This window comes from Ascaphus truei, chromosome 1 (genome assembly GCF_040206685.1).
Source record: "Ascaphus truei isolate aAscTru1 chromosome 1, aAscTru1.hap1, whole genome shotgun sequence".
NCBI classification, from domain to species: Eukaryota; Metazoa; Chordata; class Amphibia; order Anura; family Ascaphidae; genus Ascaphus; species Ascaphus truei.
Genome location: NC_134483.1, coordinates 390230994 through 390247153, shown reverse-complemented (window position 1 = coordinate 390247153; position 16160 = coordinate 390230994). Strand labels below are relative to the sequence as shown.

Below are 16160 nucleotides of genomic sequence, written 5' to 3'. Positions count from 1 at the left end.
ATGTGTCGGGGAGATGCTTGATGTCGCAGGGCCCACGCGTGGACACTCTGGCTGGAGGGTAGGGACATGTTCCCTTCTGGATATGGCGTATCTTAATTTAGATTGGGCACCCCAGGTCTGAATCTCAGTAGCACCTCCAAATGTTGCACTCTTTCCGTGACTCAAGGGACCACGCGTGCTGGATACCTGTCTGGCGTACAGGAGGCCTGATCCTCTGCCACTGGAAGCCTGGGGTGGTCGCGTTCTATCTCTAGACAGCACCTCCACCTGGAGGGATCCAAGCACAGCTGGATAACCCCTTCCCAGGAACAATACCGGCAGAAAATAAAGACACACACAGGTATCCCCAACTTAGATTTACTGACACAATAATATACCAACACCCACAACCTAACGTCCCCACAATACAATAGCCCAACACCACAAGGTTGAGTCCCCCAAAGTGCTGAGGAAGACCATGGCACCTGTAACCCAATGTTCACAAGAGCAGGCCCACCCAAATGTGAGAAGTAGCACTACCCCCCTTGTGTGTGTGGCCATGGGTGCACGTAGGGTACCTTTCCTGGTCTCCAGTCCAGACGAAGACAACCTGAAGATGGTTATCCGTCGGACCGCACTGTGAGCCACGACGTGGTCTCTCCAATCCTCTCGCAAAGGCACCCGCCTCTGAGGGGGCTCCCACTGGAGTGTGTCCCTATAAAGGGTCTCTTGTGGCCTATGGTCTGGTTCCAGACTGCAGGCCGTGCATACCGTGTGCGTCCGTCACTGGGGCCTTAACTCAACCTCTGTCACTACAAGGCTAAGGGGAGCATCCCTATCTGGGGCCTTCCTCATAGCAGCCACAGGCCCTAGCTGGGATCTATGGAGGTATCTGGTCTTCTCCAGGGATGCACTGATCCACGGACACTACCTTACACCTTGCTGTCCCTGCTCTGACTGAGCGTGCCTCTGCTTCGCCCAAACCTACTCTCCCTGTTCCTGTGATTCTGGCAGCCCTATTGGCTGTGCTGCCCACGTGGCCTGGCATCTCCCTGGGGCTCCTGAAGCCTCTTCTAAGATGGCCACTGCTCTCGGCTGTACTATGCATGTGCAAGGCACTCAATGAGCATTTGCAACACTAAAGGGGCATATGCAGTAAAGGTTCAAAAAAAATATCGTCGGGCAATTTATATCGCCGTTTTTTGGAGCGTTGCTATCTCGGTATTCAGAAAGCGTTGATTACCTGTCATAGCAAAATTCCCAAAACGGGTGAATTTATCACCTCTCTAAAAAGGCCTTACCCGGCGATTTATTTCTGCTCAGAGAGAGCCGTCTCTACCTGCGAAAATCTCGCCCGAAATGTATGATTTTTAATATACATTTTCTTCCTAGTGTCCATGAGCAAGGGGTCTCCGGAGCAGAACCACGTTGGATTGAGGTCCGGGGACCCCGGGCTTCCTTAGACACAGGACCCGTTAGGGGTTACTGGTATCTCCTACGCATTTAAATGTCCCGGTCACGTGACGCGTGAATCCAATGCATAGGAGATACTGGCACCCCATAACGGGGCCTGTATCTTGGGAAGCAGGGTGTCCCTAGACATAAAACCAACGCGGTTTTACTCCTTGCACATCTACACTAGGAAGAAAATGTATATTTTAAAATATTTACTAAGCATCAATACACCCCCCCCCCCCTGTACCCCCCTATAATGTAAAACCATGATTTATTTTTTAACATACAGGATTCATACCCCAGACCGACGGGGGTCCCCGGTGGGCCTGACGGGTTTTCGCAGGCCCCACTGTCCACCCTGGGGGGGGGGGGGGCTACAGGTGTCTTAATTAATTGATTTGATTGGTTACTGTTTTAATGAATTCATTGTTGATCTGGTTATTGCTTGTATTAATTGCATTGCCTGGCTAGTGTTTTTATTTAGTCAATTGTGTTTTTTTGGAGTTTTGAAATGTTTTATTATTGTGTGTTTTGAGCATTAATGTATGTTGATTAGGGTGCCCATTGAGTGCTATAGAGGCTTATAATGCCCATATTATTATATGGGTTTGATGTACCACTATACTACTCAATGGGTACAGGGTGGGCGGTTAGGCCTCCCGGGTGGGTGGTTAGGCCTCCCAGGTGGGTAGCGGGGCAGAGTGGGTAAACACCTTAATTACTATAGCGGTTTTTAACCACTAAGGTGATTAAGGGGTTAGGGGTCATTAGAATGTATATATTATATATGTATGCTTTCTGGCAACGGAGGACAGGGACCTGCAGCATCCTGATGAGGATGCCCTTCATATTGCTGTGGTAAGTAGAACTGTATTTATTTAGTGTATTTATGCTGGTTAATGTTGTGTTTAATAATGAGCAAATAATCTATTATCCATATTGGACTGTGAGGTAAGGGGACATGGCTACATGTAAATAAACTAATAATAAAAATAAATCTATGCCTTTCAAGTTTTAAACTCGGATGATAAGTAAAGAAGATTCGGGAAAAAGAAGATTCTCTATAAATATGGACATTTGTCGTTCAAATATGACCCTAAGCATCATGTGCATCGAAAGTGACAAACTTCGTAGCTTATCATTTGAAGACATCCTCAATGACTATGCTCTCCAAGAATCACGAAAGAAAAGACTGTTTATTTTAGCTTTACACCTTCATCTTTGTATATAACATTGCTAGTATAATGTTTTAATTTATTTCAGTTTCATGTTTATATTTTCAATGGTCCCTTCAGTCCGAATAATAAATCTATTTCTAATTTTTGGGACCTCTTAAACTTGACATATCTTAGGGCCTCAGAAGGTCAAAGTCCGGCCCTGAAAACAGATAATACCAGCTGTAAAAAAAGGTTCACCAGGAGAGAACGTGTATATAGAAAAAAGCAGAAAACAAAAATAACGATGTGTGAAGGCTGAAAATAGAGGGATGGATATCACAATAGAGAAAGATAACTAGGCATACTTGAGTATAGAAGAGAAAGTCGGCATATTCAGATACATCGTGAAAAACCTAAACAATAGTCAAGCCGAAGTAACTGCTGTTAGCACAATGTGTATTGTTTCTATATCTTAACAAAAAAACAAAATTGACTAATTTGTGTGTATACAGGGTATGGAAGTGACTCCCCTTAGAGAAGCAAAACAACAGGGTGCATCATCCATTTCATTCAATTTACAAACATTTTGAAATAATGGAGTGTTTTAAGAGGTATAGAGGTCATCACCCATATTAGAGATATAGTAAATCATAAAGCCTTTTGTGGAGTTTGTCGGAAAAAGGTGATACAAAACATCAGTTTTAAATATATATAATGAATTATTAAACATCCTGTGAAGTAAGCCTTGAGGTAATATACATATATTTTTGTGTTAGTCGTTTTGGACCCAATATGTCGTTATCACCTATGAATTTTGGAACATGGGCATTTCTTTAATAAGAGAATAGATGTATTCACCCGAGGTACTACATACCTTGGCTTTGGCATCCTCCTTGTCATCTGATCTTGCTGCCAGTAGCATGAGTCGCAGAACCAAAGAGATGCCTAAAGGGAATTGACCCTTCAACTGGGGAACATTTGATTTGATGAGTTTTTTTACTTTGGGCATTGGAATTTTGTAGAAAAAGACATTTCCTATCAGATCCTGACCACGCCTTCCAGCTCGCCCTGACATCTACAGAAGAACAGGAAACATACAGAGTATACATTTATGTTTGTCATATGAAATAGGCATCTCGTATACTTAAAGCTTATGTTGGTATTATGAAATATAAAAATCCTGATAATAAAACACAGACATACGAAACATACTGCATAGGATCACATTGTTATTTTCCTTTAACAATAAGGTAAAATGTTTGCAGACAAGTTATTGTATCAGGCAAAAAGATCAGGAGCGCACTAGCATCCAGGTGGGTATATATTGAAAAAAGGAGAAAAAACAATACGCAATAGTGCAACACAGTAAAAAATAGAAAAAATCCCAATAATAGATCATAGTGATCCTACTCACATTTTATGCGAGTATTACACACCTATCGGTTGTTAGGAGTAACCAACTCTGGTTGTAGATCGTCAGCAAGATGGTCAGGAAAACTCCCAAAAAAGAGAGGAGAGGACACAGAGGATAGTGCAGATTGCTTTATGAAAACATAGTATTAAAAACAGTGACACTCACATGCAGATTATAAGTACTGGCAGTGGCACCACCCTGGGTCATGGAGTGGTGGAAAGTCCAAAAGAACCTCGTCTCTCAGAGGAACCTCGTGGCGGCTGTCCACAGTAGGTCACTGGATCAGAGGAATCCAAACGTCTTGGTCAGTCCTCCACAGTACCTCTGCTCAAAACACTCTCATCCACTTGTGGTATTGCCCTACACGTTTCGTCCGTTAGAACTTCTTCAAGGGGCATCATAATCCCATCCTCCATTGTCCTCTCATTGTCCCCATCTTGCTGATGATCTGCAACCTGAGTTGGTTACTCCTAACAACCGAAAGGCGTGTAATACTCGCATAAAATGTGAGTAGGATCATTATTATCTATTATTGGGATTTTTTTTATTTTTTACTGTGTTGAACTATTGTATATTTTATTCTCTCCTTTTTTCAATATATACCCACCTGAATGCGAGTGCGCTCCTGAACTTTTTGCCTTCATCACCTTAGTGGGCTTGGATAGAACCCATTACAGAAGCAGCACCCTTATAGGACAGTACATATTTGTTTTCTTTATATTTATTCATTTTATTCCTATTATTGATTTACTACAGTATTTGCGCTCAGTACTTTTGTCCTCATAAGTTATCGTATCAGTAAGAAATGTTCCATATACTGGTATGCGTGTAGGGAAGGGTATTTAAGGGTGACACACATGAATGCCAAAAAAATCATATATTTAAATAGCTGGCTTAAGTAGTCATGCTTATTGCACATTTATGAACCTACCTCATAGAAAGATAGAAATTAAATTTTTATTTGGGCTAGAAACCTTGTGTCTATCATGTTATAACCTTTTATACATTATTTCTGTAAAGTCACACGGGGACAATCTTTTTCTGTCTTTCTTGTTATGAATTTTGTATTTTTTTTACAAAATAGAAAAAAACATACAATGATTACATTAGACAACATATCATTGTACAATAAATTATACAAAAAAAACTATGAATAATATTAACCATAATGAACTTTGAAGTAAGGGTGAAGGGGGGAAAACATTTGTCTTCTAAAAATATATAACTTGCATAAGGATAACTGGGAGGACAAAGTTGTGGTTCTGATGCACTCAAACCCCTAAAGTTATCATTGATACAAATAACTCTAAAACTAAACTTTTATTTAATAATATAACAAAAAAAAATACACTCAAATGGTTGAAACGATAAAAATCTGGTGCTGTCTGTCAAATAACTAGGGATTAAATTATGCAAATTGCTAAATAGTTGATGGAGAGTATAGTCCAAATGAATGCTCTCAATAATAATCTTTGCTCGGGGTCGCCAACAGAAATCGTGGGGCTCAGGACAAACATTTTAAAAAGCCCCCTCCCCCCGTGTCGGTGGTATTGCGAGCCGCCCCCCTCCCCATTTCACACCTAACGAGCCCTCTCTCTTCCCCCTCTCTCTTCCCATGTATTTTGCTCCCTTCTGTCTCACCCCCTCTCACTCTCCCGCCTCGCATGTATTTCTCTCCTTTGCATCTCACTCTTACTCCCTCTTTTACTCACTCACCCCCTCTCTCCTCTCCCTCCATCAATTACCCCATGCTCACTTATTCGCTCCCCCCTCACACAATTCTCCCCACAAGATATATACAAAAAAACTTCCCACCCCCAATGCGAAAATCTTCCCACCCCCAAATACATACAAAAAAATCCCCACCCTCACCAAATGCATACAAAAACCCCACCTACCCAATACATATAAAAAAAAACAATACATATAACCCACAATACACACACACACACACACACACACACACACACACACACACACACACACACACACACACACACACACACACACACACACACACACACACACACACACACACACACACACACACAATATAAAAAAACAACCCTCCCCAATACATATATATAAAAAAAAAAACCCAACCCATATAAAAACACCCCCAATAAATATAAAAATTCCCCCAAGCCCCCAATACATATAAAAATTCCCCCAAGACCCCAATACATATAAAAAAATACCCCAACCCAAATAAAAATACCCCCAAGCCCCCAATACATATAAAAATTCCCCTAAGCCCCCAATACATATAAGAATTCCCCCAAGCCCCCCAATACATACAAAAAATCCCCCAAGCCCCCAATACATATAAAAATACCCCCAAGCTCCCCCAATACATATAAAAATACCCCCAAGCCCCCCAATACATATAAATAGACCCCCACTCCCTCAATACATATAAAAAGACCCCCACTGCTCCAAATACATATATATAAAAAAGTAGACATACCTTGGAGATAGTCGGGACCAGTGGCTGCGGGGTCCGGCAGCCGGTGGGGGGTCTGAGGAGCCGCCTGGCTGGGGAGGGCATTGGGGGAAGGATCCTAGTAGGGCCTGGGTCTGAGGGGTGGGGAAGGATGTCAGGCAGTAGGGCCTGGATAGGGGAGCCGAGGGGATGCCGGTAGGGGCCTGGGGACGGTGGGGAGGGGCCTGGGGATAGGCTGAGAAGCGTGGCTGGGGAGAGTGTGGGTTAAGGTCCGGTCGCCCGGGCCCCTACTGCAGGGGGAGCTTAGGGGATGCCGGTAGGGGCCTGATGATGGTGGGAGGGGCTGAGGAGCATGGCTGGGGAGAGTGCGGGTTAAGGCCTGGCCGCCCGGGCCCCTCCTGCAGGGGGAGCCGAGGGGATGACAGTGGGGGAGGGTGGGCTGGGGATGGTTGGAGATGCTGAGGATCGTGGCTGGTGACTCGAGGAGAGCGCGTGTTAAGGCCCGACCGCCCGGGCCCCAACTGCAGGGGGAGCAAAAATGATGGACATTTTTTTCAGACACTTTTTATTTTTTGACACGGGTCCGGCGGCGACCACGGGTGCCCAGGTCCCCTGAGTCACCGGGTCCGGGACGCCAACACCGGCTGTCCCCCCTGTTGGCGGCCCTGTCTTTGCTAATAGCAAAGTATTTTAGTAAAATATATAATTGCAAAAACCTTACCTTATATTTTGAGTACTGGAGTGGAAAACAGTCTGATACAAACTCATAACAGTTGGCTATATTCTAACTAGTAAACTAAAGTCTATATCCCCCTTTTTTATCCTCTGTATTGTTCCATTTCCCCTTGTTTCCCCTCCATCCCTCTCCCACTCAATTGTTCACTTATTGACTTTAATCCATGAGAAGTATCCTTTAGGCCCTTATTAGGGTTGGATTTTTATCTGTATCATATCATTATTTTTTAATTATATCTTGGTTATTTCGTAACTTACATTGTGCCTGGTTTTCCTCATTGAGTGCTGGGAACCACTATATACATTATAATGCTTTTTGACCATCTCCAGCTCTTTTGCTCCAGCCTTTAGCTGGTGCAAAAATCTGGCGTGTTTTTAAAGCACGATTGACTTATCACTGCTTAGTGAATCCCGCTGACTAGCAATAAACTTTGTGTTTGCCGTTTTTTGACTGATCGGACATATTTTTTTCCCATGGCTGAAAAAATGCCTTTTAAGGCAGATAAAGCGCTGTTATCACTGCTTAGTGAATTGTGCAGCAGACAGTATCAGTCTTAAAAGCCATTTATCGATCTTAAAAGCAGTTATCACTGCTTAGTGCATAGCCCCCAAACTATTTAAAGCAAAATGGACTATAGGTCAGAGGTAGCTAAACAGATGATAATTTCAGTCTGATAAGCAATGTGGCTAGATTCATATTGTACTTTTTAAAATAATCCTATACCATTCTGTCTTGGATTTGTAAAGTTTACAAAGTCAAATCATGCCCCTCACTCATAATTTGCTAAGTTTATTTGGAGAAAATTACAGTAAATATATTGCGAGCTCAGCTAAATATGTCAGTTAGCAAATGTTTAAGGGTTTTTAGCTTGTGGGAAAACCTAACAAGAAAATACACCATATGTTGTATAGAGATAAATATGTTTTTTTACGCATTAGTATTTTTCTATAAAAAAAAATAATAGTTCCAAAGCTTTCTGAAATAACTTATTGTTTTAATGAGGAGATCAGTTCAATGGTTCTACCCCATACCTATAGTTGTGTAAGAAGTTCACTGTAGACAAATTGTGAAGGTCGGGGTATGGAAGTGTCCCTCCCATATACTGTAATGCTTCCCAGGATGGAGTATTACATTTTGGTAAATATGATAAAAAGGATCAAATGTAAAGTATCTAAAATTACACATTGATGTCCAAAACAAATTAAAATGTAGAAGAGGGGTTTATCATAGAATTTGTTTCACACTTTATATATAGTATAAATGATTACCTGTCTAAAGGATAATGCATCTAAGTAAACTGAATCATGCATGAAAACAACCGATTTACATGGCATGTTGATTCCCAATGCAAGTGATCCGGTAGCTGTTACAACCTTAAAAAAAAATAAACATAAAAGGTCATTACACATTATATTCTTCTGAGATATTTAACTAAGCAGATACCTAAATTCATATATATATATATATATATATATTTTGTTTCAAACGTTTTTATTGTTTTTTTATAGCATCACACCAAGATTTTGTAGCAGAAGATACAATGTACATAGGTTTTAGCATTACATTAGACCGTTTTTCATAAAATGTAGACACATAACCTGAGCTCATGGTCCATAAACCTTATATTATAATCAGGGCAAAGTTAACAAACTCTAACACATTCAGATACTATAGAGCCACCAGTCAGGAGTTGGCTTCCTTCAAAGTCTCTTAGTGCTTTATCACTTGAAGGGGGGGGGGGAAGAAAAAGTGAGGGGGGGAGGGAAAGGGACAGGAGGGGCTCACTCCCTCCGTCTCCCCAGAGCCGGCTCCACTACTGGGCTCTCCCTTTGGGTGGGAACAGTTCAAGGATGGAAGATCCTTGGATCCTATTGTTCTAGGTCCCGGGCCATGCTTCCCAGACCTTATAATGCTGGTCTGTTTTCTGGCTTAAGAGGGCTGAGAGGAGCTCCATCACTCTGACCTCATTAATTCTACGGATAACAGTTTGTTTAGACGGGGCTTTAAAAAATTTTCCATGCCGCTGCTATTGAGCAGCGGGCTGCGGTGAGAATGAATGCCGCCAATTTCCTCTGAGGGGTCTGTAGTTCCTCAATGGGTTTGGCCAGCAGGAAGGACAGCGGGTCCATCCGTATACCTTCCCCAGTGACATCTTGGATCAGGGTCCGTATCATATTCCAGAAAGCCTGGATCTGGGGACAGGACCACCAGATATGTACCAGATCTCCTCCCTGGCCGCATCCCCTCCAGCAGAGATCGGGCAGGCCAGGGAAGATCTGTCTCAGCCTAATCGGGGTTAGGTACCATTGAAATAGAATTTTATAGATATTTTCTTTTATAGAAGTACAAATTGAAGTTTTGGTTGCCGATTCCCAAATATCCTCCCAGTCATCTTTATCTATTTCCACATTGAGGTCTTCAGCCCATTTTATCATATAACTGTGATTGACGGCTATTATTGGCAGTCATATTCCCCAGTAGATCTCCGAGATCAGACCTCTGCGATATATTCCGCTTACAGATAGCTTTTCAAATTTTGTTGGTTCTGGAAATTTTGTTTTTTGAGAGATAGCTAGTAGAAAGTGTCTGATCTGGAGAAAGCTAAATAGCGGAAAGTGGTGAAACTGAGACATAAACCACATAAAAACAGTTACGATAATAGACATACTCACCCTTATAAAGCCGATTCTAAAAAGCATTTAAACTAATTGTCTTCCTTTAGCATCCAGCGATGCATGGTGATATCCAATGCCCCTTGTTGCCAGAGATTTCAGTACTGGACCATTTTTTAAGAATCTAACTCGATGAAACACCTTTAGCAATGTCTTAAAAAACAAAAACATTATTTGCATAAAAAGTATATCATTATCCAGTTTCGCATGAAATTGTATTCCTGTAACATTAAACAATGTAAACAAATATAATCAATATAGTATGTGTATGTTAGTGTAATATGGTCCAAAATTAAGTATGAGCTAAATATATCATCTGAAAGTTTCGAATTGCAAATACGATCCGAATTTGAGAAGAAAACACCTTATAATCTACTGACATTAACCGTTTTAGTTTTACGTATCGCCACCATATCTTGGAGATGTTATTGTTGCTCTTTCCTTTCCCCAGGTTCTCTGTATGTCTCTTTCTCACTGTGACATCATTAGATTAGAATACAATCCTTGTCTACCTGACTTGTTACTCTGATATAAATGGAGTTTAAAAAATATGTTTTCCTAATTAGACAGGTGAGCCCCAGAAGTGACTTTCCCTTCTTAAAGCAACAATCGTGCTACTCATTTTTTCCATATTGAATTTTTAAACAGAGTTCAAACCAAGTTATTTTTTAGCTCTGGGGATCACCCATGGTTCCTGAGATACTGTGCAGATGCAGCTGCCGGTTTTAAACCACTTGCCACAGAAAATCTGTGACCATCTCACAGTAACTCCTGGGATTGTCCACAGAAGGCTGTAAAGGCCATTCGGATTAACACAGCAGGGGTCCCTGCATTTGAATGGGACTCGCAGCCCGGTAGGATTCACTCAGTGTGAGTCCCATTCAAATGCAGGGACCCCGCTGTGTTAATCCGATGGGCCATTAGTCTGACTGCAGAAGTCATGCAGCGGGCTGCAGAAATCTCACCGCATTGGATGAGGTTTTAGTGCAGATTTCTCAAGGCAAGTGGTCTAAAACTGGCAGCTGCAGCTGTACTTACCATTTTAGTTGTTATGTGTCAGCTCTGATTCGGGCTATGACGAAAACTGCACCGTCATTGGAGAGATGACATTGCAGCTTCCTATTGGGAGACTGAGGGGGTCATCTTTGAAGAGTAAAAAAGTAAATCAACAACGTAAATGGTAAACCTATCGGGAACCAGGGCCCTGGAGCTAAATATACTGTAGTGCCGACGAGTATTCTAAAACAAATCTGGGGCAATCACCAACAAGGCCCAGGTACATGCTGGGTACATGCTGCAACATTTCAGTGACATTTCTGCAGACAGACTAATGGCCCATCGGATTAACAGCAGGGGTCCCTGGCAGTCCCATTCAAACTGAATGGGGCCAGGGACACCTGCTGTGTTAATCCGATGGGCCATTAGTCTCTGCAGAAATGTCACTGAAATGTTGCAGCATGTACCCAGCTTGTACCTGGGTCTTGTTGGTGATAGCTCCAGATTTTCCTAGGCAAGTTTTAGAATACTCGTCGGCACATCTGTAGCGAGCTTCAGCTCAGAAGGAGCCCCTGTTAAAATGATACAAAAATAATATATGCTAAATTGGTGGGATTGATGCATTAAGATAACGAATATGGTCCCGGCGAATGGAGTATGCCCTAGATGTATTGCATTGTGTTTCACTTAAAGAAGAAACCTAGGATGTTTTGAAAGCTGTGTAGATTATAATTTCATCTGTAAAGGATGTTTATGTTTCTCACATAAAAATGATCAGAGTTTACAATGAACCTCCATTCCTCCAGGATCAATACAGCTATTAGAACTTTAAACAACACACACAAACTAAAATGTACAGTTGAACAATAGACGTGTCAATTGTCTTGCCACAAACAATTTAAATGACGGGTTAATTGCGAATTTACAGTGTGGATGCTATTGTATTGTATTGTATGTCTTTATTTATATAGCGCCATTTAATGTGCATAGCGCTTTACAGTAGTAATACATGTGGTAATCGAATAAATAACAGATAATATAAATAACAGATCATGGGAATAAGTGCTTTAGACATAAACATAACATTAAGGAAGAGGAGTCACTGCCCCTAGGAGCTTACAATCTAATTGGTAGGTAGGGAGAACATACAGAGACAGTAGGAGGGAGTTCTGGTAAGTGCGTCTGCAGGGGGCCAAGCTTTATGTATCATGTGTTCAGAATGTTCACAGTGCTATTCGTATGCTTCTTTAAGCAAGTGTGTCTTAAGGTGGGTCTTAAAGGTGGATAGAGAGGGTGCTAGTCGGGTACTGAGGGGAAGGGCATTCCAGAGGTGTGGGGCAGTCCGTGAAAAAGGTTTAAGGCGGGAGAGGGCTTTAGATAAAAAGAGGGTAGAAAGAAGACATCCTTGAGCAGAACGCAAGAGTCGGGATGGTGCATAGCGAGAAATTAGGGCTGAGATGTAAGGAGGGGCAGAAGAGTGTAAAGCTTTAAAAGTGAGGAGAAGAATGGAGTGTGATATGTGGGATTTGATTGGAAGCCAGGAGAGGGATTTCTTGAGGGTTGATGCTGAGACAGATCTAGGAAAGAGTAGAGTGATTCTGGCAGCAGCATTTAGGATAGATTGTAGGGGAGACAGGTGAGAGGAAGGAAGGCCGGACAGCAGGAGGTTACAGTAATCAAGACGGGATAGAATGAGGGCCTGAGTCAGAGTTTTAGCAGTCGAGCAACAGAGGAAAGGGCGTATCTTTGTTATATTGCGGAGGAAAAAGCGACAAGTTTTAGAAATGTTTTGAATGTGAGGGGCGAATGTGAGAGAGGAGTCGAGTGTGACCCCTAGGCAGCGTGCTTGGGCTACTGGGTGAATGATCGTAGTTCCAACAGTAATGTGGAAGGAGGTAGTAGGGCCAGGTTTGGGAGGAAGTATGAGGAGCTCTGTTTTAGCCATGTTGAGTTTAAGGCGACGGAGGGCCATCCAGGATGATATAGCAGAGAGACATTCAGAAACTTTGGTCTGTATAGCAGGTGTAAGGTCGGGTGTTGAAAAGTATATTTATGTGTCGTCAGCATAGAGGTGATATTTAAACCCAAAAGATGTTATTAGGTCACCTAGAGAGAGTGTCTACAGAGAAAAGAGAAGAGGTCCCAGGACAGAGCCCTGGGGTACCCCCACAGAGAGATCAATAGAGGAGGAGGAGGTGTTAGCAGAAGAGACACTGAAAGTACGATGGGAGAGGTAGGATGAGATCCAGGATAGAGCTTTGTTCCGAATACCAAGAGTATGGAGAATGTGAAGGAGAAGAGGGTGATCCACAGTATCAAATGCTGCAGAGAGGTCGAGTAATATGAGCAGAGTGTAATGACCTCTGTCTTTGGCAGCATGGAGGTCGTCAGTTATTTTAGTGAGGGCTGTTTCCGTGGAGTGAGCAGTGCGGAAACCAGATTGTAAAGGGTCTAGGAGAGAATAGGTGTTGAGAAAATGGAGCAAGCGAGAGAATACAAGACGTTCAAGGAGTTTAGAGGCAAAAGGCAGGAGGGAGACAGGTCGATAGTTAGAAAGACAGGTAGGGTCAAGCTTGCTGTTTTTGAGTAATGGAATGACTGTTGCATGTTTGAAGGAGGATGGAAAGGTTCCAGAGCAGAGAGAGGAGTTAAAAATGTGTGTGAGCGTAGGGATTATAGTAGGAGCAAGAGGATTTAGGAGATGGGAGGGAATGGGGTCAAGAGGGCAAGTGGTAGAGAGAGAAGAGGCGATCAACAGCGACACATCCTCCTCTGAGACAGTGGAAAAAGAGTCAAGGAAGGCAGGAGGAGAGTTAGGAAGAGGTGTAGGATGGGAAGAAGAAACAGAGGGGATGTTCTGACGTATGGATTCCACCTTTTCCTTAATATAGTCAGCAAAGTCCTGAGCGGAGATAGAGGAAGGAGAGGCAGTTGAGGGTGGTTTGAGTAGAGTATCAAAGACAGAGAACAGTCGGCGTGGGTTAGACTTGTGCATGTTGATTAGTGCAGAAAAGTAGGCTTGTTTAGCTTGCGAGAGGGCAGAGTTGAAACAGGATAGCATAAATTTGTAGTGAAGGAAGTCTGCGAGAGTGTGAGACTTCCTCCAGAGGTGTTCAGAGGAACGAGTGGAGGAACGCAGCATGCGCGTGTGGGAATTTAGCCAGGGTCTAGGGTTAGAAGGGCGAGTGCGGCAGAGAGAAAGTGGGGCATGTAGATCAAGAGAGGAGGACAAGACAGAGTTGTAGTTCCTGACCAGGTTGTCAGGGGCTGTAGCAGAGCTGAGAGAGGAGAGGGAGGAGCGTAAAGTGGACTCAAAGTCAGGTAAGTAAATAGAGCGCAGGTTTCTGCAGAACCGGGGTGTAGATGGAGACGGAGAAGGGGAGAAGCGAGATAGAGAGAATGAGATGAGATGATGGTCAGAGAGAGGAAAAGGGGAAATGGAGAAATCGGAGAGAGAGAAGTTCTTAGTGAAAAGCAGGTCTAAGTAGTGGCCATCCTTGTGGGTGCTGGCTGCAGTCCACTGTTGAAGGTCAAAAGAAGAGGTTAGAGAAAGAAAGCGGGAAGCCCAAGGGAGAGAGGGGTCATCAATGTGGCAATTGAAGTCCCCAAGGAGAAGAACAAGGGAGTCTGAGGAGAGGAAGAAAGAGAGCCAGGATTCAAAGTGAGAGAGAAAGGCAGAAGGGGGATGAGTAGAGATAGGTGGGCGATAGATGACCGCCACATGAACAGGGAGAGGAGAGAAAATCTGGGAAGTGTGAGCCTCAAAGGAGGGAGAAGCAAGAGAGGGAGGAATAGGAAGGGTTCGGTGACGACAGAGAGAGGAGAGCAGGAGCCCCACGCCTCTACCCCTGCCATCAGTGCGTGGAGTGTGGGAGAAGGAAAGGCCACCATAGGAGAGGGCAGATTCCAGAGCAGAGTCAGACTGAGTGAGCCAGGTCTCAGTTATAGCAAATAGGAGCAGAGATTGAGAGAGAAAGAAGTCGTGTACAGAGAGGAACTTGTTAGAAAGGGAGCGAGCATTCCAAAGGGCACAGGAGAAAGGGAGAGAGTAGGGAGGGTGGCAGGGGATGGGTATGAGGTTGGAGGGGTTGACACCAGAAGGAGTAGAGGTTGCAGTTGGCAGGCGAGGACGAGTGCATGTAGGAATAAGACAGGGACCAGGATTGGGAGAAATATCCCCAGAAGCAAGGAGGCGAAGCATGGATAGAAAAAGGATGTGTGAGGATGATTTGTAGGGGTGTTTTTTAGTGCAGGGGATATAGCTGTATGGTGTGAGAGGACGCAGGTAAGAAAGTGTTCATGTGAAAAGAGAAGTGGTGAAGGAAGGAGAGATGGAGATATATGAATAGAGTTAGAGACATACTGAGGCTGGTAAAAAGAAGTGCATAATTTGAGAAGAAGTGAAGTCACAGCAAATATAAATGGTAAAGGCAGCATCACAGCAGTAATGATGCAGTCTGGTATAGATGCTATGGGGAGATATTCATAATATTGCAATAATGAACATTGGGCACTATCACACTAAACTGCCATTGACTTCAATAAAAGTTTCTATGCGTTGCTGCCCCAATCGACACCATTGAAGTTTAATTAATAAACCTATATGAATCAAGTTAAAAAAAATAAAAATCTATTGTGGTGTTAATATGAGAATCATAGACATTTTAGATAGGTACTCACCTCGTTATCCACTGCTTTATCATCCGCATAAGTACAACCTTCAGGCAGTTCAGTCAGCTTCTCAAGCTTTTGCATTATGTCTTCATGACTGGCTTCATCAATCAGTAAGTGTTTGGAAGAATTTGGAGGCCTTTGATATATTATACAGATTAGTACGATATTTATTATGCTCTTTTCAAAATGTTACCTATATATTAGGGGCTATATTTACTAAGTGGTGCACTGCAAGACCATTACAAGGTCCATACACTAAACTGTGCCTTAAGGAGTCTTCTGGCATTGGATGGTGTCTTATGGCATAGGCTTAGTAGATATGGGCGTAAATCTGGTATCTGCATCTTCCTGAATTAAATTTTTACACATTTTAAATATTTGATTGTGAAAACGTATTTTTTTAAATTCTACCAAAGTTTTCAATTCCCAATGTGAACTACAGCATTTTAAAGTACATTTGAAGAGCACAGTATATTTTAGAAATGTCAATTTTGTTATTTGTAAAACCGACAGGTGTGTAGTAATCATAAAAAGAAAACTATATAAAGATACTAATGGGTCAAAATCAAATATGAAAACATTGTACATACAGGGATGGTTCTCTGACTGAATTGTCATTTGCTATTGAATCATA

General features: G+C 42.7%; 1 protein-coding gene across 1 annotated transcript in view; it reads right to left on the bottom strand.

Moving 5' to 3' along the window:
- LOC142501681 (putative ATP-dependent RNA helicase DDX60) overlaps nt 1-16160 on the bottom strand; it is a 203205-nt gene that overhangs the window by 47947 nt on the left and 139098 nt on the right. The window contains 4 exon segments of the mRNA XM_075611875.1: nt 3466-3666; nt 8453-8557; nt 9857-10009; nt 15533-15662. Coding sequence (XP_075467990.1) covers nt 3466-3666; nt 8453-8557; nt 9857-10009; nt 15533-15662 — 589 coding nt within the window.